General features: G+C 39.4%; 1 protein-coding gene across 1 annotated transcript in view; it reads right to left on the reverse strand.

Annotated features, from left to right (window-relative positions):
- Positions 1 to 22,629, reverse strand: part of LOC126418683 (uncharacterized) — a 412,934-nt gene that overhangs the window by 302,072 nt on the left and 88,233 nt on the right. Inside the window, exon 6 of the mRNA XM_050085576.1 lies at positions 6,755 to 6,898. Within this exon, the coding sequence (XP_049941533.1) occupies positions 6,755 to 6,898 (144 nt within the window). The remainder of the gene's footprint in view (positions 1 to 6,754; positions 6,899 to 22,629) is intronic.

Consider the following 22,629-nt stretch of genomic DNA (forward strand, 5'->3'; position numbering starts at 1 on the left):
ATTTGCCCACCAGGCTTCTATTTCTTGGTGCTGGGGGAGGGGATAATGTGTTTTATGAGTGGAATGGAGTGATAAACAAATGATGTGGTCATGGTTTTCTCTTGCTTTGCCTATACACAAATGTTATACAATGTCCATCAAGTATTAGCACAACTGGATCACACCAGATGGTTTCACAAAGTTCACAAAATTTTCAAACTAGTTAGCAAAAGTATGAGTCTGAATCCAATTACTAAGGTGGCAAGCTGAAGTTGTCCCAATAAGAGATAACGTGTCCTACAATGTGATACTGTCATATATTAGGATACCCATAGTACTGCATATTAGGAGTATGCCATCTTGCACTAGAAACATAGTCTCACAGTTATGCTGCTCAGTTCGAAGGACAATTCATTACAGTGAATGCATGGGTACTTTAAGAAGAATATAATCATATAAATATTTCTGCAACAACTAGTCAACTTCAGATATTAAAGCACTATAAGCACATACACTCAAAGAACTTGAAATTCAACACTTTTAAAATCTTGGAGTCTCGGCAACGTCCAGCTCCACAATGGTCTTTTTTTCACTGCCCTACACCTCAGGTGCTGTCAGAACTAAATTCTTATACTTCCCAACAGAGCTGCACAATTACTTTAGTCAGAATCTAACTATGTCACATCAGCAAGCTCTCCCACAATTGACACCTTTCCTCTGTATTAAAAATCATTTTCAGTAATGATATTATCATTTGCTACATTAAAAAATGACAAATAAGAGCATAAACAGTCATTTTCTTTCCAGTTGTAGTAAGGCATAGTGTAGTGCATTCTGTCATCTGCAGTTTCATACCAGCAGACCACTGAAATTATTGGTTTTGTTTTACTCGAACATCAAGGAGACATGAACTATAATTTCCACTAGAAAAACATTCCTGTTTAGGTCATTATAAATGTTCAATCAGATTTTAATAAATATTATCTGACAAAATTTAAATGTCCTATTCAGAATTATTAAGCTAAATTGTTGAACTTATTTTTCCCAGTAAATCTGTAATTTTACTTTGAGAACAAAATTTATAAGTTCATTATTAAACATCTATTCTTCCTTACCCAGTTTTGTCTTAAGGATTTTTTTCTGCTGCATCTGTTTTTCTGTTCTGTTTGTTGCTTCTGCAAACAGCTTTAAGCATACTGACAAAACTTTCTCTTTGGCAACTTAATACGGCACTGATTGCATTTGAAACTGTGAGTGATAGTGAATTTTAGAGTTCCCGAAAAAAAGCGCGAATGGATTGCTGTTGAACTTGCTGCTTGCATTTGAGTGAGTAATTTCAAGTGGTTGGGAGAGAGGTACAACATTACCAGTTTCATTCATTCCGAAGAACTGATTAAATCTTCGATTAGATACTCTCTCCTAAGTTTGAAATATGAGCTTTGTAAAACATTAAGTTTTGCTAGAAGTCTGACTGACATAAAATAAGTTACTTCTCAAAACAACAATATTCTCTGACAAATTTTGTTTAAATTTTGAGAGTTCTTTGATACAGTTTTCCTTGGGCCAGTATTACACTATCAAATTTCTTTGTCAAATATCTTTGTCCAATATCTTTATCAAAGATATTTGATGGTGTAATAGGGAACTTTGTCAAATGTCGTCGAATATTTGATCAAATCTAGAGCCTGTAGATTTGATCAAAGAAGTTGCTTGTCTTCCGTTCACTGCAATGTGACATGTTACCACATGCAACGCTGCATTCTGTAGTGTTTTTATAAACATTTTGGGCAAATACAATTGGTGTGTGCCGACAACTACAAAATTAATAGAGATGTATGAAGCTGATGAGGTGCTTTACAATGTGAGGCACGCTGAACACAAAAATAGATTACGAAGATTGAAGACCTGATCAAATATTCCATGAAATATATTTGACAAAGATCTTTGACATAGCGCTAGAAGGGGTATTACAATGTCATCATATTTTTCGTCAAAGTTCAAGATGGCTGACAACAACTTGTTATTAACCGCAGCAGTTGCATGTACCACAATTGCACTGTGTGCATATGTGGAAGAGAAGCGGGGGAAAAAAAGGAAACATACGTGGGTGAAGCCGTGGGTTTTATGAGGACACGATAAAAGCATTCAACAAAGCTTGTTACGTGAGCTTACAGTGGAGGAGGTCACGTTGTACATCAATTACTTAAGAATGGGTGAGCATACATTTCTGCATGTGCTCAATGAAGTGTATCCTCATATCACAAAGCACAATATTCACTTAAGAACTGCAGAAGACAGGCTCACTGTCTGCTAACTGTCTGCTAACCTAACCTAACCCTCTCCTGTAGCAAGGAATCGAGTGTTACAGTGAGCCTCTCTTCTGCAGTTCTTAAGTGAATATTGTGCTTTGTGATATGAGGATACACTTCATTGAGCACATACAGAAATGTATGCTCACCCATTCTTAAGTAATTGATGTACAACTTGACCTCCTCCACTGTAAGCTCACGTAACAAGCTTTGTTGAATGCTTTTATCGTGTCCTCATAAAACCCACGGCTTCACCCACGTATGTTTCCTTTTTTCCCCCGCTTCTCTTCCACATATGCACACAGTGCAATTGTGGTACATGCAACTGCTGCGGTTAATAACAAGTTGTTGTCAGCCATCTTGAACTTTGACGAAAAATATGATGACAGTGTAATACCCCTTCTAGCGCTATGTCAAAGATCTTTGTCAAATATATTTGATGGAATATTTGATCACATCTTTGATCAAATCTTTTACAAAGAAATTTGATAGTGTAATACCGGCCATAGCTTGTACTACAAAAGAGTCTCTTAAAAAGATTACAAGTGATATGCACTAGTGTTGTATTCATTAAGACATGAGATTCTATGACAGATGGGCCATTGGCACTGCTGCGTGCACAGCTGTTATTTATGCAACAGCCACAGACTCCAGTGTGGTGGCTCCATCCTCTCCTCCATGTGGGAAAGGAATGTTGTAACCTTGACTGTTGCATATGTCACAGCCGCCAATTACACGAGACAGTTATCCAGTGTTCTCCATAGGAAAGCAGGATGTGGTATCCATGGCTGGCACCTTAAAATCCGACCAACAGCTACCCAGCAGAGCGCCACGGGTTGTTGCACTGCCGAGGTGTCTGCAACTCGACCGCAGCTCATCACGTATCTGGCAGCCACTGCGGTATCTGGTGGCACCACTTATGCTGGATACTGTGCTGTTTTCACCAGCACTAGCTCACCTTTGCAAGCCGTAGGACAGAAGCACAAATTCCAATTATTCCTCTGCCAGGCGGCTTTGTGAGATGCCACTCAGCAGCTCAGAAGTCAGTCTGTGAGTGTGTGAATCCAACTCTAGTGCATGAATTCAGTATTGATATTCAATGAGTTCAGTTTGCCAGAGCACATGCTAGTCGGAACCAAGAAACCGATAGGTAGCAGATACTGACTTTGCTTATGGCAGTGTTTCTATACTGTGACAGACCGTCCCCTTAAACAGTACCTCAATAAATGTTATCATACGAGCACAATCTTTCAGTTGCATTCATTTAGAATTTGTTCAGTTGCTATTCAGAGTCTAATGTTAGTATGTATTCTCTGTGTCAATAATAATTTTCTATTTTTATTGGTTATCTGGGCACACCTCTCTTCTTGTAGCATGCATAACCCACAACGGGATCCAAAAGGCACCTATCATGGCGGGAACATAACAAAATACTGAACGCTGACAACCAGGCTATTCAATTGTAAGCTACTTGCACAGTGACGCTACTGCCTCTTTCGGACTACACACGGTGCTGCTGGTCATAACATTACATATTTCCAAATTGCTGTTGACAGCCTATCCTTCCAAGGATAATGTTTTACTGGTATTAATTACCGGTGTTGTGTGTAGTATGCTTTGCTGGTATAATATGTTGCTGTCATAAGCCAAGATTGGCATTAAGGGGAGTTAGAACAAAAAAAAATTTCAAATTTTCGGATTTTTATCTCATTATAAAATTTGCAATTTTCTAAATAAAATGATTATATATATATATATATATATATATATATATATATATATATATATATATATATATATATATATATATATTACCAAACGAAAGCGCTGGCAGGTTGATAGACACACAAACATACACAGACTGCTTGTGTCTGTGTAGGTGCAGATGGATATGTGTGCGTGTGCGCGAATGTATACCTGCCCTTTTTTCCCCCTACGGTAAGTCTTTCCGCTCCCGGGATTGAAATGACTCCTTACCCTCTCCCTTAAAACCCACATCCTTTCGTCTTTCCCTCTCCTTCCCTCTTTCCTGATGAAGCTACTGTTGGTTGCGAAAGCTTGAATTTTGTGTGTATGTTTGTGTGTCTATCAACCTGCCAGTGAGATTTTATATAAACAAAGATGATGTGACTTACCAAATGAAAGCGCTGGCAGGTCGATAGACACACAAACAAACACAAACATACACACAAAAATCAAGCTTTCGCAACCAACGGTTGCTTCATCAGGAAAGAGGGAAGGAGAGGGAAAGACAAAAGGATGTGGGTTTTAAGGGAGAGGGTAAGGAGTCATTCCAATCCCGGGAGCGGAAAGACTTACCTTAGGGGGAACAAAGGACAGGTATACACTCGCACACACACCCATATCCAACCGCACATACACAGACACAAGGAGACATTTGTAAAGGCAAAGAGTTTGGGCAGAGATGTCAGTCGAGGCGGAAGTACAGAGGCAAAGATGATGTTGAAAGACAGGTGAGGTATGAGCGGCGGCAACTTGAAATTAGCGGAGGTTGAGGCCTGGCGGATAACGAGAAGAGAGGATATACTGAAGGGCAAGTTCCCATCCCCCGAGTTCCGACAGGTTGGTGTTAGTGGGAAGTATCCAGATAAACCGGACGGTGTAACACTGTGCCAAGATGTGCTGGCCGTGCACCAAGGCATGTTTAGCCACAGGGTGATCCTCATTACCAACAAACACTGTCTGCCTGTGTCCATTCATGCGAATGGACAGTTTGTTGCTGGTCATTCCCACATAGAATGCATCACAGTGTAGGCAGGTCAGTTGGTAAATCACGTGGGTGCTTTCACATGTGGCTCTGCCTTTGATCGTGTACACCTTCCGGGTTACAGGACTGGAGTAGGTGGTGGTGGGAGGGTGCATGGGACAGGTTTTACACCGGGGGCGGTTACAAGGATAGGAGCCAGAGGGTAGGGAAGGTGGTTTGGGGATTTAATAGGGATGAACTAACAGGTTACGAAGGTTAGGTGGACGGCGGAAAGACACTCTTGGTGGAGTGGGGAGCATTTCATGAAGGATGGATCTCATTTCAGGGCAGGATTTGAGGAAGTCGTATCCCTGCTGGAGAGCCACATTCAGAGTCTGATCCAGTCCCAGAAAGTATCCTGTCACAAGTAGGGTTCTTCTGTGGGAGGTTCTGGGCTTGAGGGGATGAGGAAGTGGCTCTGGTTATTTGCTTCTGTACCAAGTCGGGAGGGTAGTTGCGAGATGCGAAAGCTGTTTTCAGATTGTTGGTGTAATGGTTCAGGGATTCCGGACTGGAGCAGATTCGTTTGCCACGAAGACCTAGGCTGTAGGGAAGGGACCGTTTGATGTGGAATGGGTGGCAGCTGTCATAATGGAGGTACTGTTGCTTGTTGGTGGGTTTGATGTGGACGGACGTGTGAAGCTGGCCATTGGACAGATGGAGGTCAACATCAAGGAAAGTGGCATGGGATTTGGAGTAGGACCAGGTGAATCTGATGGAACCAAAGGAGTTGAGGTTGGAGAGGAAATTCTGGAGTTCTTCTTCACTGTGAGTCCAGATCATGAAGACGTCATCAATAAATCTGTACCAAACTTTGGGTTTGCAGACCTGGGTAACCAAGAAGGCTTCCTCTAAGCGACCCATGAATAGGTTGGCGTACGAGGGGGCCATCCTGGTACCCACGGCTGTTCCCTTTAATTGTTGGTATGTCTGGCCTTCAAAAGTGAAGAAGTTGTGGGTCAGTATGAAGCTGGCTAAGGTAATGAGGAAAGAGGTTTTAGTTAGGGCGGCAGGTGATCGGCGTGAAAGGAAGTGCTCCATCGCAGCAAGGCCCTGGACGTGCGGAATATTTGTGTATAAGGAAGTGGCATCAATGGTTACAAGGATGGTTTCCGAGGGTAACAGATTGGGTAAGGATTCCAGGCGTTCGAGAAAGTGGTTGGTGTCTTTGATGAAGGATGGGAGACTGTATGTAATGGGTTGAAGGTGTTGATCTATGTAGGCAGAGATACGTTCTGTGGGGGCTTGGTAACCAGCTACAATGGGGCGCCGGGATGATTGGGTTTGTGAATTTTAGGAAGAAGCTAGAAGGTAGGGGTGCGGGGTGTCGGTGGGGTCAGGGGGTTGATGGAGTCAAGTGAAAGGTTTTGTAGGGGGCCTAAGGTTCTGAGGATTCCTTGAAGCTCCAACATTTTACACCACCACACTAAAACACAGCTCCACTTCCCACGATATTTTGTTTTGGTTGTATACTCTTCCATGAACTGATATATTTCCAGTTTCTAGTCTTGGTGAAAAAGCGTTAACACAAAAGTCAAACTACAGTCTTGGAATATTCCTGTGTAAAAATGTTAAACATGACTCGAAAATTGTTGGGTATTTGTCAGACAAGAAGTATCACTTAAGATGTAAGAAATACCGAAGCATTTAAAAGGAGATGCATTCAAAAACAAGATGAAGATATAGAAACAGTACTTACTCTCAACCTTTTCATATCCTTCAAGAAGCTTTTTGACTCCCTCTTCCAGTTGGAAATTAATGTCATACTTCTCGAAAATGGTGTTTATCATATCTGAAGCACAGTTTGACATGAATTCTGCCACTGTGTCATCCAATGGTTCCTCTGAGAAAAGACAGGAGTTTTTCAATCATTCAACTACTAGCAACTGAAGAAGAGTCTACAAAACAGAAGTTGTAAAGAAGTAAATGTACTGAATGAGAGCATAACAGAATGTAGCTTCTTCATTAGAATCATACTGTTTACCTACAAGAAATTTTAAGCTTGCATGTTGGTAGAAATTCAAAGCATACCAAAAAAATTGAAGAAAAAAAATTAATGCATAGAAGAATAACTGTTCCGAAACAGAAAATTTGATACTTGAAGACCTGAAGCATAAATAGGAAGTACAGCAACAGAATATTAGATACGTGCTTTCTGAATAAAAATGTTAGCTCCAAAGAGGAAAATTGCCACAAAGAACCTATGCACCTGAAGTAAAGGTCGGGTAAACAGCCAAACAAGAAGCACAGCAAATGAAGTTCATGCAACTCAACAAGCAGTAATGGCTCTCATTAATTTAAGAAATATTTGTCAGTGAAAGTATATAATAAGTGCACCCTTTTGTTAAAAAAATAAAAGAAAAAATGTTCCGAGAAGCTGAAGAAAATCAAATCAAATCAAATCAAATCAAAATTTCCCAGCTGAAGCAAAGAAAATCAAAATTCCCCAACAATAGTAATCAAAAGTAGAACCAAAGTGCACTCCTCTCACAGAAATAACATTAAACATCATAAGTACAGAATGTAACGCTCAAGCATTTCGATAAGTTGGTAACATTTTACTGTGTGAAGATGAGACATATTTAAGCAGCACAAACCTAGAAAAACTGTTTAGTACCAACACCTACATCACAATCTCTTCATTTTAAGGATTGTACACAATACTCATTCATGACATTTCTTTTGCAGTCATCTTAAATTTGTGTGTCCTTGGACCACATGCAATTTCAGTTTGACGTCTATATAACATTAATTTTTTGTTTCACCTTCAGAGTTTGAAATGCTTCCACCCACCTAAAATGTTTTAATTCTTCTATATAACTGGTGATTTTATCACAGACAGTAAAATATTTAGCTCTTGAAAATTTTATTTATTTCTTATTTTATCACGTCTTGTAACATCTCTCATAAAATGTTAGAAATCTCAATTTTGCAGCCTGGTGTTCAAACTTCTTTCCTAATACTCAATCTTCCATTTTAAACATAACAAATGGTTCAGTCATTGTTACATAACATTTTAACGTCATTTCATTTTATTTTATTTTATAAAGCATTCTTATATAGCGGGTAGTATATGTTCATTTTATTCCATGGTATCCACCCCAGCCTTAAAAAATGCTACTCCAATATAACTGAAGAATGATACTCATGTATGTAAATTACATTTGTGACTGGGATGTTTTTGCATACTTATGTCTTGGATGGAGAAATTTAAAAATATGTTGCCAACTGTACATGCACAGTGAACAAAAGCTTGCAGCTCATTTTTTTTTATTCTCAGGTGTTATCTGAATGCCTGCAAATAAAAGAGATTCTTCAAATGTCTAACATTAAGTTAACGATGTCTTTATTTCCACTTAGTTAAAATAGGTATTACAACTAAGAGTGATAAAAGTAATCTTTAAATATCCTACATTCTCTGTCATTTTTATAATAATTTACTACAACACCTGAGTTGGTACAAGAAAAAGTGAAAGGTTCCTGCACCACCATCTGTTCTCCTTTCTGATGTACTTGTCAGTTTCATTTCTCCCTTTGTCTGAACACACTTCGCTATAGTCTATTGTATTGATCTTGTTTGTAGTAGTCCATACATACACAAAATAATACTGAGAAAACTGCAAATTGCATGTAACTTCACAGGAGACCCTATGATAGCAAGTTCTTTTATAGACTGAACAATGGAAAATCCAGGGTGGAATAATGACAGTATTGTGAAAACTATAGTTTGCTACTCACCATACAGAGGAGATTTGAGGTGAAGACAGGCACAACAAGAATACTGCCCTGCATTTAAGCTTTTGGCCAAGAGCTCTTCTTCTATAGTAAAAAACACATGCACATTCACACAAGCACAAATGACACACACATGACCATGGTCTTTAGCCACTGAGACTGGACTGTGAGTAAATATGGCTGATGAGAGAAGCAATCCATAGATGATGAGGGCTTACTGGTGGTTTGGGTGCAGAGGGGGATGGATAGCAGGTAGGGATGGGGGAGAGAGTAGTGCTGCCTGTAGGAGCATGCAGGGACATGGGGGGGGGGGGGGGGGGGGGGGAGGGGGGGGGAGGAGGGGGGGGACTGGGATGCTAGGTGCAGTCAGGAGGTTTGAAGGTGGAAGGGGAGTAGAAACATAGAGGAGGGGAAAAGATTAGGATCAGAAGGCTGTGTAGTGATGGAGTGAGAGCAGAAGGGAATGGGATAGCACTTCTTTCCTTTTCCACTTGCCTTTCCCCTGCCTCTCCCTATCAAGAAACCACCCAATTGCACCTAGCAGCCCTACCCTGTCCCCACCATGTTCTTCATGCTCCTACAGGCAGCACTAACCCGCCCCCCTCCCCCCCCCCCCCCACACACACACACACAGCAAGCAACCACTGTTATCCCTCTGGCTCCATGCCCCAAGCCACTTCCTTACCCCACCATCCACAGATTGCTTTTCCTATTGGACATAGTTGCTTGCAGTCCAGCCTCAGTGGCCAGCGACAATGGTCATTTGTGTGTCAGTTGTGCTTGCGTAAATGTGTATGTCTTTCTACTTTAGAAGAAGGCCAAAAGATTAAATATACAGCAGTCTTTGCAGCAGTGCCTGCCTGCGACTCAACATCTCCTCTATATGGTGAGTAGCAACCTAACCTTTTCAAAATACTGTCTTTTTTATATTGCATTTACTTTTCATACTTGCAATTCTATTACTAAGTAGCACACTGATTCATTTCATTTTACATTTATAAGTCTCGAATCATGCAGTGGTCAAAGAAATTAGTACAATAATCAAACACCTCACCAACATAAATGAATGTGAGACTACAGCTCACATCATGCTGGAAGACTGCCCTATTTTCAGCTGTTCTGCCCAACCCCCCCCCCCCCCCCCCCCCCCCCCATTAACTGCTAGTAGCCAATAAGAGTCAATCTCTTTCCGAGTGGCTAGCCACGAGTTACAAACTGGACTGCGAAAATCTCTCTCCCTTTTGCTGCGCTGTTGCCGTATTTTGCAACAATGCAGTTTCATTCACATAGCGACCAAATTATTCATTCAGACATCAATGTTACTTTCTTGTAACAGTATAGCTGTGAATGTGTATCTGTTAATGGTTTAGTGCAATTTCCAAATGAATATGTCATGTGACAGCAATAAACATGAATTTCCACACAAGCAACTTTAATTAAATTGCATGTCTATGAAGTATCGTCTTAGGCGTGCGACTGGTTTTGTGATTTCCTGTCAGAAAGATCACCGTACGTAGTAATCAAGGAAAAATAATCGAGTAAAACATAAGTGATAGAAGTGATACCTAGCATTTGCAAGGGAGTGTTATGGGCGCTCCTCTGTTCCTGATGTAATAAACAATTTAGGAGACAACCTGAGCAGCCCTCTTAAGACTGTATGCAGGTGATTCTGTGATTTACTGTCTTATAAAGTCATCAGGGATTAAAACAAATTAGAAAATGACTTAGACATGATATCTGTATGGTGAGAAAAGTGGCAACAGACTCTAAATAATGAAAATTACACTAAATAATGAAAATTACTAAAAGGAATCCCTTAAACTCAGTTTACAGGATAAAACACACAATTCTAAAGGCTGTAAATTCAACTAAATACTTAGGGATTACAATTATGAAGAACTTAAAATGCAACTATCCCACCAATAACATTGTGTGGGAAGCAAACCAAAGACTTCAATTTATTGCTAAAACACTTAGAAAATTCAACAGGTCCTCTAAGGAGACTACTTGCACTATGCTTTTCCACCTTCTTCTGGAGTATTGCTGTCATGTGTGGCATCCATAGCAGATAGAACTGATTGAAAAAGGGCAGCTCATTTTGTATTTTCACGAAATAGGGGAGAGACTGCCATGGATATGATACGCTAATTGGGGTGGCATCAAAACAATGGCGTTTCTCGTTGTGGCTGGATTTTATCATGAAATTTCAGTCGCCAACTTTCTCCTCACAGTGTGAAAATACATTGTTGGTACCCACCTACATAGAGAGAAACGTTCATCAGAATAAAATAAGAGAAATTAGAGTTTGCAAGGAAAGATAAAAGTGTTCGTGTTTCCTGCATGCTGTTCGAGAGGGGAACGGTAGAGAAACATCTTGAATGTGGTTCTATGAACGCTCTATCAGGCACTTAATTGCGAATTGCACAGTAATCTTGTAGATGTAACTGCCTTACAAGCAGTTGAGGAGGTTTATGTCCATCATTTATAACTTCTTCAAATTTGAATCTGAAACCGATACTTCTATTTTTGTCGTTTTCAAAACTCAGGAACGAACTGTAGAAGCACTTGTTGGCAAGAGAAATGAACAGAGAGCAGTAAACAAAAGTGTCAGAGCTGTAGAAAACTGGAAATCATCGAAATTGCAACCAACCTTTAACACAAATAGATGGTTTTGACAAAGATGCTTTAAAGCACTCCATGTTTGAAATGTACATAAAAAGGGAATACCCAGCATCACAAAAACTTGTTACAATTATGCCTGAGCAAATTGCCTTCAAAGGTAGCACTTCGTCAATGTAAAGAATTTTAAAATTACATTGGTTTTAAACATGTTAAGACGATAGTTTTTAATTTAAAGAAGTGACATAGAAGCAGCACGAAGCACACCTGTTAGAAAGATGCATGATACAAGAGGAGGGGGTAGTTCTACAGTGTATTACCTTGATGAAACATGGGTGAATCAGAATCATTCCATGAATACCTGCTGGAAAATGAGCGATGGTACTGGTGGTTTTAAAGTTTCCTTAGGAAAACATTCTTGGATACTTATTCTGCAAGATGGCTCTTTTTCTGATTTGGGTCCTGAGAGTTAATGTGTATTTAGATGTAAGAAAATCAGTAGTGACTACCATTTGGAAATGAATGCTATCATTTTCAAGAAGTGATTCACTGAACAATTCTTGCCATACCTAGCTTCGAAGTCAGTCATTGTAATTACCGTGCCAGTTATCATTCAACTGTTACAGAGAAATAACAAAGTACAAGCATCAGAAAAGGGGATATAGTGCTCTAGCTAAAAAATAAAAACATTCTGGACAATGTAAGCCAGACTTGTGCTGAACTCTTGCAGCTCGTTATTTTATAAAAGTCACGTGACACAATGTACAAATTTGCCTTGCTTGTATGTGAATGTGGTCTCACAGTTTTGCGTTTACTCACATATTACTCTCAGTATAATCCGAAAGAATTAATTTGCACACAGGTTACAAGCCGTGTGGGAAAAAAAAATTCCAAGATAACAGACACTGAAAGGCTTGTGCTTGAAGCAACAGATAGCATCCCCCTTCAGTGTGGGCACACTGTGTGTCACGCTGGAAAGTTTCATAAATAAGACTTTCACAGGGAGGTGCAGATGGATAAAAGCCTTGAACGTATCATCCTACTTTTACAGTCAGGTGGTTCGGACAGGAACTCAGACAGTATATGGTATTATGGTGTAGAGCTTGAAACAAAGCAATGATCTTTCTTGGTTTTAAAGAATCATGGTTTAAAAACGTTTTTATCAACATATCAACTGTATGCACTGTACACGAGAACTTCGTATCTTTTATTGGTTACGAATATGTAGCCTACGAAGTATTCGGACTATTATGTTCAACACACTGCCCAAGGAGAAGTTAAGCTTTTCCCATGCTGTTGTATTACTTTCGAGAATGCAGCTGGATAAATTCATCAAAAACTCCACTATTTCAACATGTAAACCACTGTCATTTTCATGCCACTAATTGGAAAATGCCTTAAAATGAAAGGCGAGGTTCCCTGTCGAGACATCGGCGGTTTTCGATGTTATCGGTCAGCATTCCATCACATTATTCACAGAAGATGGCTAATGGTTAGCTTGTTCAATGGATCATAAATGCGTTCTCTCACTGTAATGTCGAATGAAGTTGAAAAATATGATAACATACTGACAATTGTTACAATAAGTCTTTTGCACTAGTGTTTGCTACCAGTAATTCTTTTTTACACATAGTGGTTTACATTGAACAGCGGTGAAACACACTCACCTAAGCGTATTATGAACGTTTAAAAAATTATATGGAGTAGAAGCAGTTGTCAAACAACTATAATGACTTCAGTTTGAGCTTGAAGTTCATTTTGTTATATATTACATTTTCACTTATAACAAAGTCCAAATTGCAATAAATGGCAATTATTGTAACTATTTTCGATGATCTTGTCGTCAGACAATCATCATTTTGAGAAAAATTGCTGTTGATGTCTTCACAAAGCTGTACCAGCTGTTCTCGTCTTCTGACATCACACAGAAAATTGCTGTGGAGCAGTGGGCACAATCTCGAGACACAAAAGTAAGATTTCTCTCATGTAGACGAATGATCGAAATTGGTTTTAGAATGTATTATTCCCTCATAGATTTGAACATATATTAAGATGTACCGAAGGCAAATGAAGGTGATTGTTGTCTGTAGCAACACAGTTTGGCAACATGGACTTCGTTTGCCTGCTCTCTGCCGCCACGCATGCACAAACCCATCCCCTCCATGCCTCCGTATCACTCTGCTTCTATGTGCATAAGTGCCATCTTATGTGAAGCAGGCTGTAGACCCACATCTTCCTGAAACAATGCCAGTTGTGGCTGACTGTCTAGTTAAAACCAATCTTACTCAGTTTCCTCAGAATTACACACACAATCAGATACGTACATCTCCTGCTAGGACCACAAAAAGAAGTTAATAGAAATCAGGGCTTCTAAAGAAGTGATTTTTCCTTTGATTTATTTGTGAACAGAACACAAAAGGAAATGACTAGCAGTGGTATAAGGTACTCTCCACTATGCACCATATGGTGGCTTGCGAAGTACATATGTAGATGAAGATTTTACGGCCACCAACATGGACAGTACAGATGGTGATTAAAGGTCTGCCTCATCACGTGAGTACTGAAAGTATGCTGACATCAGTACCAAGAAGACATAGTTTGAAATAAAGTCTTCAACACTGCTTTTAATAGTCTGCATCTTTGTATCTTCTATTTCCAATTCTGAATCTCTGTATGAAAGAAATATCTGTGATCTCTGACCCTGTTTGCTTGCAATAGGCTATTTCTTCCTTCGTATACATCAGCAAATGAACTACAAAGGAATATCTCTTTGTAATTCTCAAAACTGCCATTAGAGTGAGATGCTAGGTAAGCACAGTGCCCTGGCCACTGATAAAGAACTGCTTCCACACTGCAAGACAAAGCAGCTTTGGCGACATGCTTAACAACCCTCATGTGGCAGCTAAAGTCTCACCCATATGGAATACAGATGCCATCAGTAATTAAAGGATGTGTGTGTGTGTGTGTGTGTGTGTGTGTGTGTGTGTGTGTGTGTGTGTGTGGAAGGGGGGGGGGGCACACAGCCCCCCCCTCCCCCCCCCCCCCCTCGATATAGCAGTTCAATGGAAATGAGCCGAGAGACAAACTGATGACAGAAATGGTGCTTTCCCACACTATTCAACTACATCCCTAACGTACCTTTGTGACAGAAAATGTTCCTTTGACCGCTAATCCTACTTCAAACGAGGAGAGCAACCTATAACACAAACCATATCAAACACCAGCCAGTGAACAAAGACTGCTCACCTTTCAACACCGATGTAATACCTTACAGCAGTCAATCTGAATGTGCATATACAGACACTAGGAAATATGTCCAAAACAATAACAAGGACCTTAGTACTTAATTTCAGGATTATTTTCACACATTACAAAATTTACTGAACACCATGAATTTCTTTCAGATCACTGACCTAATTTCAACTTATGCTACTAATCACTTGTTGCTGCTGTGTTGCTGCCACCAACTTCCTTCTAACTTGCACCCCCCCCCCTCCCCCCAACTCCAACTTTCCATGTTTCTGATATACTTATGAGGTTAATTTACTTTCTTTCCTTCCCTTCTCATTCACTTTTACTACTCGTTCATAGGTTATTTACTTATTTTTACTTTTTACCCTGTCATCTTCTGTTACTGCTGTTTTGCGGCTGTCACGTTGTAAAGGTTTTTGCTGACAAATTTGGAGAACAGCAGGACACACAAAAATAATCTTTTTTTTTTATGAAACCGATTCTAAGTTGTCGTTCCAGGGTTGCTTGCTAAAGGCACCAATAAGATTCTGACAATAACATTTTTACACATTTACATTATAGTAAAATGTTTACAGCAGGTATTCAGACAGTCTAGCTATGTGCTTGATATCTTGACAACAACCACTACCCAACTCTTAAGCATGGCAGGGTTCTGTCTCATCTCACAAAACACATCACCAACTCAGGTAACCAGCTCAGTTATGCTGGAAATTGGAATAATGTCAATCAAGTGTTCCCACTGATCATTCAACAGATCCTGATCAATGTTTGCCACAGTATTCAGTCATATATGCTCACATATCATCAATCCAGAAAATTCCTGGTGCTTATTAATTCTGGAATCAGAGTTATTTAATTGGATAGATAAAAAATCTACTCACCAAGCGACGGCATATCACACAGTTACAGGGCTGTTATAGATGGTGGTAGGTGGGCAAAACACATACTATCAAAGGGAGAGTCACCTGCGAAACAACACATGTCATACACCAGCTGTTATACAAACACTGTTTCGCCTTCTAGGTCGGCCAATTTATAAATTATGACGGATGTGCATAGGCAGAGGGTGTGTACTGGCAACTCACAATATCCTGTTGCAGAGCACGCTCTACAACATGACAGTCGTGACCTCGGCTCCTGTTTCATCACATGCGCCATCTGGATTCTTCCTTCAGACACTAGTTTCTCAGAACTCCGCAGGTGGGAACTAGCACTACAACATGTCCTTGGTTCTCGCCAGCCACCGAGCTGTAATTTACATTAAATTTCTTCTGTCTCAGCATTTCTTCACTGTAACTACTCTTTGCTTCATTCTGTTTTAGTTTTCTACATATATTCATTGTCTTCCCCCTCCCCTCCCACCTCTGTTCCGTACAATGCACTTAGCTTTTCACTCTTATTAACTCATACATGATATTTAAGCAGTAATCTCTGTCTGCATATTAGCCTGTCTTGCACCTTTAGGCTCTCAGGTTTTCAAATCTCGTCCGATGCAGTCCCCAACAATCAATCATTCCTTCTCATCCCGTATGGTAAGTCTCTCCTGGCCCACAAGTCTGGGTGGCTTTCTCGAAATCTACCCCTTTTCCTAGACCTCTCCAGTCCTTTTCCTTCACTCCTCTTCCTTCTGCCTGAAAAAGGAGCTACTGGATTGGAAAGCTTGCCAATTACAACCACCTTTTGTGTATGTGTTCTGCTGTCGCTTTGTAAGTAGATTTTTTATTAGTCTAATTAAATAATTTTGTCAATAATGGAATTAGAGTTAGCTACACACAGCAAGTGGTACTGTATGCAGCTGTTCCATTAGTGTGATAAGCAGAAATAAAAGTAATTTGCATGGCACCACTTCTAGCATTTTGATTAAAAGTACCTGCACTTAATGAAGGTATTGCACATGTGGCTTACCCTCCTGCAAGACCCTCCTCATGACCTGTGCTCCAAGTACTACTACTTGAAGGCACATTAACTGTACTACACATAATGATTACAGTATCCTCAAAAGTCAGTAGCCTCACATCACATTTCCTTCTGTAGGGTGTGAATATTCCATAGCGAAAAGTATTGAAAAAGTACAGTAGGTTCCCATTACAAAATAAACGCCTCCACATGTGACAAGTCTCTTCTGTTGCCAATCACCTCACATTTAATAAACATGTCAGTGAGTGTACATAATTTGTGCCCTTATGCTGAATCCAGAACTTCACATGTAAACTGCTAGTAAGATTCACTGCAGGATTTGAAGCAGAACTACAACCAATTACAAATTGGCTACCGTGTGCCGCATACCCTGACCAGTGTCTTTCACCTATGCATTTAACTTGAATGATAGATTGGAAAGGCTATGTATTGGGATGTAATGAAATATCCTTCCTGTATTCAATTTCCACCCCCCACCCAAAAGTATTTCTCTTCAGACAGCTATGCTCACACACATCTTTATTACGAAATATTCCCCATCTGTTTAACTGACTTTATTTTGCAGTTCTCAGGCTTTCGAATATCAACTGTTGCAATCCTTTTTTGTTATACATATCATGCTGCTATGTCTTCCCTGGCTCAGATAACTGGTAGACATTTTATGTCTTATTACTTCAAAACTTCATCTGGCTGGAATCCAAAAACATGGAACACACTGACAATCCCCAGGTACTAAATTCAAATGAAGACAAATAAATTGCGCTTGATTTTTTTTTTATTGAAGTTATTAATTTTATATCATACAAAGTTTCAGATAAGATAGGTAACTATCTTTCGCAACAATTTGCTAAAAATAAAAGTTTTTTTGCAAGTGATTGTCAAGGTATTGTACGCTGCCATGTTCACTTTCCAGTAATTGTTAATGCATTTAAAACATCATTACATGTCATTTGTGTTTTGTTTACTAATAATGATGAATGCTGAGAGGGAAGCTGCAGATGTTAAGCATTTCCACCCAGGTCTTACTACTCACAACCATAAAAGGCATTAGTGAGAAGCATGAAAAGGTACGCACATGGGATAGTAAGGAATATAAATCGTATACTGTAGAAACGTAACAGCAGTTTAAAACTTATCGCTTACTTTGTCATTTCTGCAAAAAGGCTAACAGAATAGCAAAGAACAGTCAGCTGTATAAGACCCGCACATATTGTTTCACAGCAACAGGCAGGAGTAAACGTACATTTTCATACTATAATGACAGCCATAGCACGCAGAACAACAACACATCAACATTCGTTGAGGAGCAGATATATTTATCTTTTCCTTTCCACAGCTGTCACTAGACATGAATCTAATATGCTTACATTTTTTGCTACACAGATCTGGTTTTGGTTATGTCCACTGAAATGATCAAATGCTGATAGTGGAAACAATACGATGAAGTACTGGGACTTTTTCCATTTTTATAATGAAAAACTTACTGAATAACCTTTGTATTACTTTGTCATTTCACTCAATGACAATCTTCACACTCAATGTGCTCTTCAGTTAGTGCACCCTGTAATCATTTCTAGAATAGATTTAATGATAATAACAACAATGACAAGAATTCTCATTCAGAAGCCAGCAAAAACGCCCTGAGGAAGGGCAACAGAGGCCCAACCATCAGAGAGTTTTACATATTGACAATGCAGTCACGTAACCTGATTATTTTTATTGACAAATCACTACTTGTTAGAAATAAAATCTAATGAGTTGTTACAACTTTTAACTTCACAAGAAGACTATGTTCCACATATTTGAAAACTTAGCATATAACAACTTTCGCTAAACTCTAGCAAATAAAAACTTTTGACAAACTTTCAAAGTATCTACTACCAACGGTAATCTATCATGTACAGTAACACGAATGATTCGTTTTCTTAAAACTGTGATAGCACAGCAATGAGAACATTTCCAAATTTTATAACTGCCACTGATCCTGTGAAGGCAACAACCCCCCCCCCCCTCCCCCCTGTGTGTGTGTGTGTGTGTGTGTGTGTGTGTGTGTGTGTGTGTGTGTGTGCGCGCGCTTGGGGGGGGGCAGGGGGGGGGGGAGGAGGAGGCACATGAAATACCACAAATGTACATCACAGCAAAGGTGACACAATATTTCACCATCACCTAGGTCAAAGATCAGGAATGCAAAAATACAAATTCCTCCAACATATCCATATACTAGGCTTGGAAAGACAGCAAAGCTTTCCTTATATGAAGAATGACATGATTTGAAACCCGCAATAAGCTAAAGGTCTGTTATGCTGTCTATTATACCTGGTTAATGAGTAAAGGATAAGCACCGAAATGGCACTTAATTCAGTTGTCTATTTTGTCACCTTATTCAATACATCCCTTTTGTAATGACAACATGACAATAGTAACTAAACTAATCCTACGTTTGTGTATTTATTACATGCATAAAATGAAAAATTAAATTAAAAATTAAGAAAGTTGTTAAAATCACAAAGAGACAGAAAGACTGGCTAGTACTTCCAATGGGTGCAACTCGCTGCATTGCTGAAGAACAAATTAAAACATTAAATAATACTCTAGATTACAGTACTGTACATTCCTTCTTCAAGAAGAAGAGAGTGATTGGTTGGGGGGTGTTGGAAAGGATGGCAGGACAGTCAACATGCACGCACGCACGCACGTGGCTGATTCCCCCCCCCCTCCCCCCCCCCCCCTTACTGGTGTTTAGGCAGAAGGAACAAGTCAGCCTTTCACCAGACTGGTGTGGCAATAGAATACAGCAAAAAGAAAATCTGAAGTTTTAAATTTCGCATTTAAGAAATCATTCTCACAGGAGAAACGTACAAACCTAGCACCAGCTGACTGTTGCACAGATTCCCATATGAAGGACATGATAATAATCATCCCTAGCATACAGAAGCAACTGAATGAGTGCAAAATAAGTCATCATATCTGGATGCAATCCCTCTTCGGTTTTACTGAGAGTACTCCATGGTACTGACACCTTAATTAGCTTCCATTTATAACGAATCTCTCACCAAATGTGAAGTCATGAGTGACTGGAAAAAAATGCAGGTGACTCCTGTATGTACGAAGGGTAAAATAATGGACCTGCAAAATTACAGACCAATATCCTTACCATAGGTTTACTACAGAATTCTTTAACATAGTCTGAGTTCAAATACAATAAATTTCCTTCTGATGGAAAAACTTCTGGCCACAAATCAGCACATTTTTAGAAAGTATCACTTGTGTAAAACTCAGCTTGCCCTTTTCTCACATTATATCCTGCGAACCATGGACGAAGAACAACAGGCAGATTCCATACTCCTAAATTTCCGGAAAGCGTTTGACATGGTGCCATACCGAAGACCATAAAGCAAGGAACAAGCACACAGATCAGGTTCCCAGATATAAGAGAGGCTCTAAGACTTCTTATGTAATAGAATCCAGTATGTCATCCTCAACGGCAAGAGTTCATCAGAGACAAGGTTATTATCAGGAGTGCCTGAGGGAAGTGTTATACGACTGCTCTTAATCTCCACACAAATGATATGATGGAGAGGGTGAGTAGCAATCTGCAGCTTTTTTGCTGATGATGCCATTGTACGGGGAGCTGTCATTGTTGAGTGACTGCAGCAGAAGAGATGACGACTTGATGGAGTTTCTAGTTGGTATGATGAATGCCAGCTTGCTCTAAATGTAGAAAGATGTACGCTAATGCAGATGAGTAGGAAAAACAATCCCATGATGTTTGGATACAGCATCGGCAGTGTCCTACTCGGCACAGTCACTCTGTTTAAATAACTAGGTCTAATGTTGTACACCGATTTGAAATGGAATGAGCACATAAGAGTAGTAGTGGGGACAGTGGATGGTCAATTTCAGTTAGTCGGGAAAATTTTAGGAAAGTGTAGCATAAAGCAGATAGGATATAAAACACTAGTATGATCCACTCTGCAGGGTGTGGGATGCCTATCAGTTCGGATTAAAGGCAGACATTGGAGCAATTCAGAGGCAACCATTTAGATTTGTTACTGGTGCATTCGGCCACACGAGTAACGTGACGATGCTTTGTGAATTGAAATTGGAATTCCTGGTGAGAGGATGACATACAAAGTATCCTCTATCATCCATGCATAATATGGAAACTTGAGGAGTATTTATGTAGATATAGATGTAGATTAAATACATAAACACGAGTTGTTCGAAAGCACACCAAACTTTGGAAATAGTACGTCAACCGACAGGGGGTGAACACTGTTGTTACTAGGCTCACCTTGCAGCAGGTTTAGACAAAAAAAAACTGCCATTAGCCTTGTTTCGGTGAGACAGTTAGCTGTTGCACTACAGCTGCTGAAATAAGCATGTGCACAAGTTGCTCATCAGATTAATGACAAAGTGACAATTAAAAAACTTTAAAAACAACATGAAAACTTCCTTACGAATGTCACTGACAAGGAGTGAGACACTGATTTATGGCTATGATGTTGAAACAAAGATGCAGATGCATTGGGTGGGAAAAGTGTCTCCTTGTCCAAAAAGAGAGTCTATGAGTCTGTCAAAGATTAAGGTGGTGATTGTTGGTTTTGTTTTTTGAATGCAAAGGGACTGTCCATAAGAAATTTGTACCATCTGGTCAGGTGGTAAATAATAAAGTCTATTAGCGAATTTCAGTGCGTTTGTGAGATGCTGTGTGCACATTGTGGAGAAACCAGACATCAGTGTTGCATCATTACAATATGCCGAGTCACACATTGCTCCCTGTCTGCAACGATCTGACAAAACATTAAACTCCCATTGCGCCCAATCCATCATATTCTCTGGACTTAGACCCAGCAGACTTTTCCACTTTCAAACCACAGAGGAAATTCAGGGCAATGCAGCAAGAAACCTGCACACTATTCCAAAAGTGTGTTCCTGGTTCTCCAAAAATGGAGGAAATGTTGGGAATGACATATTGTCAATAGAGGAGACTGCGTTGAGGAGGACAGCATTCAAATGTAGTACAATGAGCAATAATGATGTTATAAGCAAAATTCAATCTTTTCTTTGAAAGCTCCTCATACTATGGTAAAAATTACTTGTGATTTCATTCCATACTGCTTCAGCTTCTATTCAAAATGATGAAGTTATCTCTTTTGTAACAAGAACAAATGCAATGCTCTTAGATATACATTGAAAAACGTTGGGAATGAAAATACAAAGGTTTGTTGGTCATCAAAGGGTATCCACAAAAAAGTTGTGACATTTTTGACCCAGTTATAACATTTTTTGAAAACAAAGTTGATAAGTAAGAGAGAATTTATTGATATTTCACAATGATATACGTTAGTAACTGATTTATGTAATAAATTTAATGAGAAATCGGCTGGTGCAAGAAGACAATTTTAAGTGAATCGAAGCAAAAAGAACTATTTCTGCATTTGTGTCAAAACATTCCTTGTACAACCAAAACTCTTATCAGTTTCCAAATCTTTCCTTTGTGCAAAACAAATAACAATGACCTTCTACTATCTTGCCATAATTCAGAGTTTTTTAAAACAGATTTACAAATAGATTCCAGGAAGTCTTTAACATGATCATTTCACACTGGGTCCTAGAATCTTTCTCAACAAAAAAAAAACAGATTTACCAAAGCAGGACATAGGTCAGGAATTAGTGGAAAGCTGTATCTGAAATTTAAAAAAACTGATATCTGGACTTTTGGCTTCAAAGGCAAATTCCTATATGGGTTGCAGCAAAGAAGTTTTTCTTTAATACATTTCCGTCACATTTAACCAAAATAGTACAGTTCAGAAGTTTCCTTAAAAAATAATCAACTTTAATCTTGAAGTTTTGACAGTATAACGAATACTCCATTTCCTGGGATTGTTGCTAGCTGTCATCGTCCAATGCCATGCCCAAAATTTCACCTGGGCACTTGCATCTGCCATCAGAGGATGTCTAGCAGGTGTCTAGATGAATGTTATAAGTGTCATAGTGAATGACAATTGACTACAAACAACCAAGTATAAAACAAAATTAATCTCTCAC

This window comes from Schistocerca serialis, chromosome 9 (genome assembly GCF_023864345.2).
Source record: "Schistocerca serialis cubense isolate TAMUIC-IGC-003099 chromosome 9, iqSchSeri2.2, whole genome shotgun sequence".
In the NCBI taxonomy this organism is placed as follows: Eukaryota; Metazoa; Arthropoda; class Insecta; order Orthoptera; family Acrididae; genus Schistocerca; species Schistocerca serialis.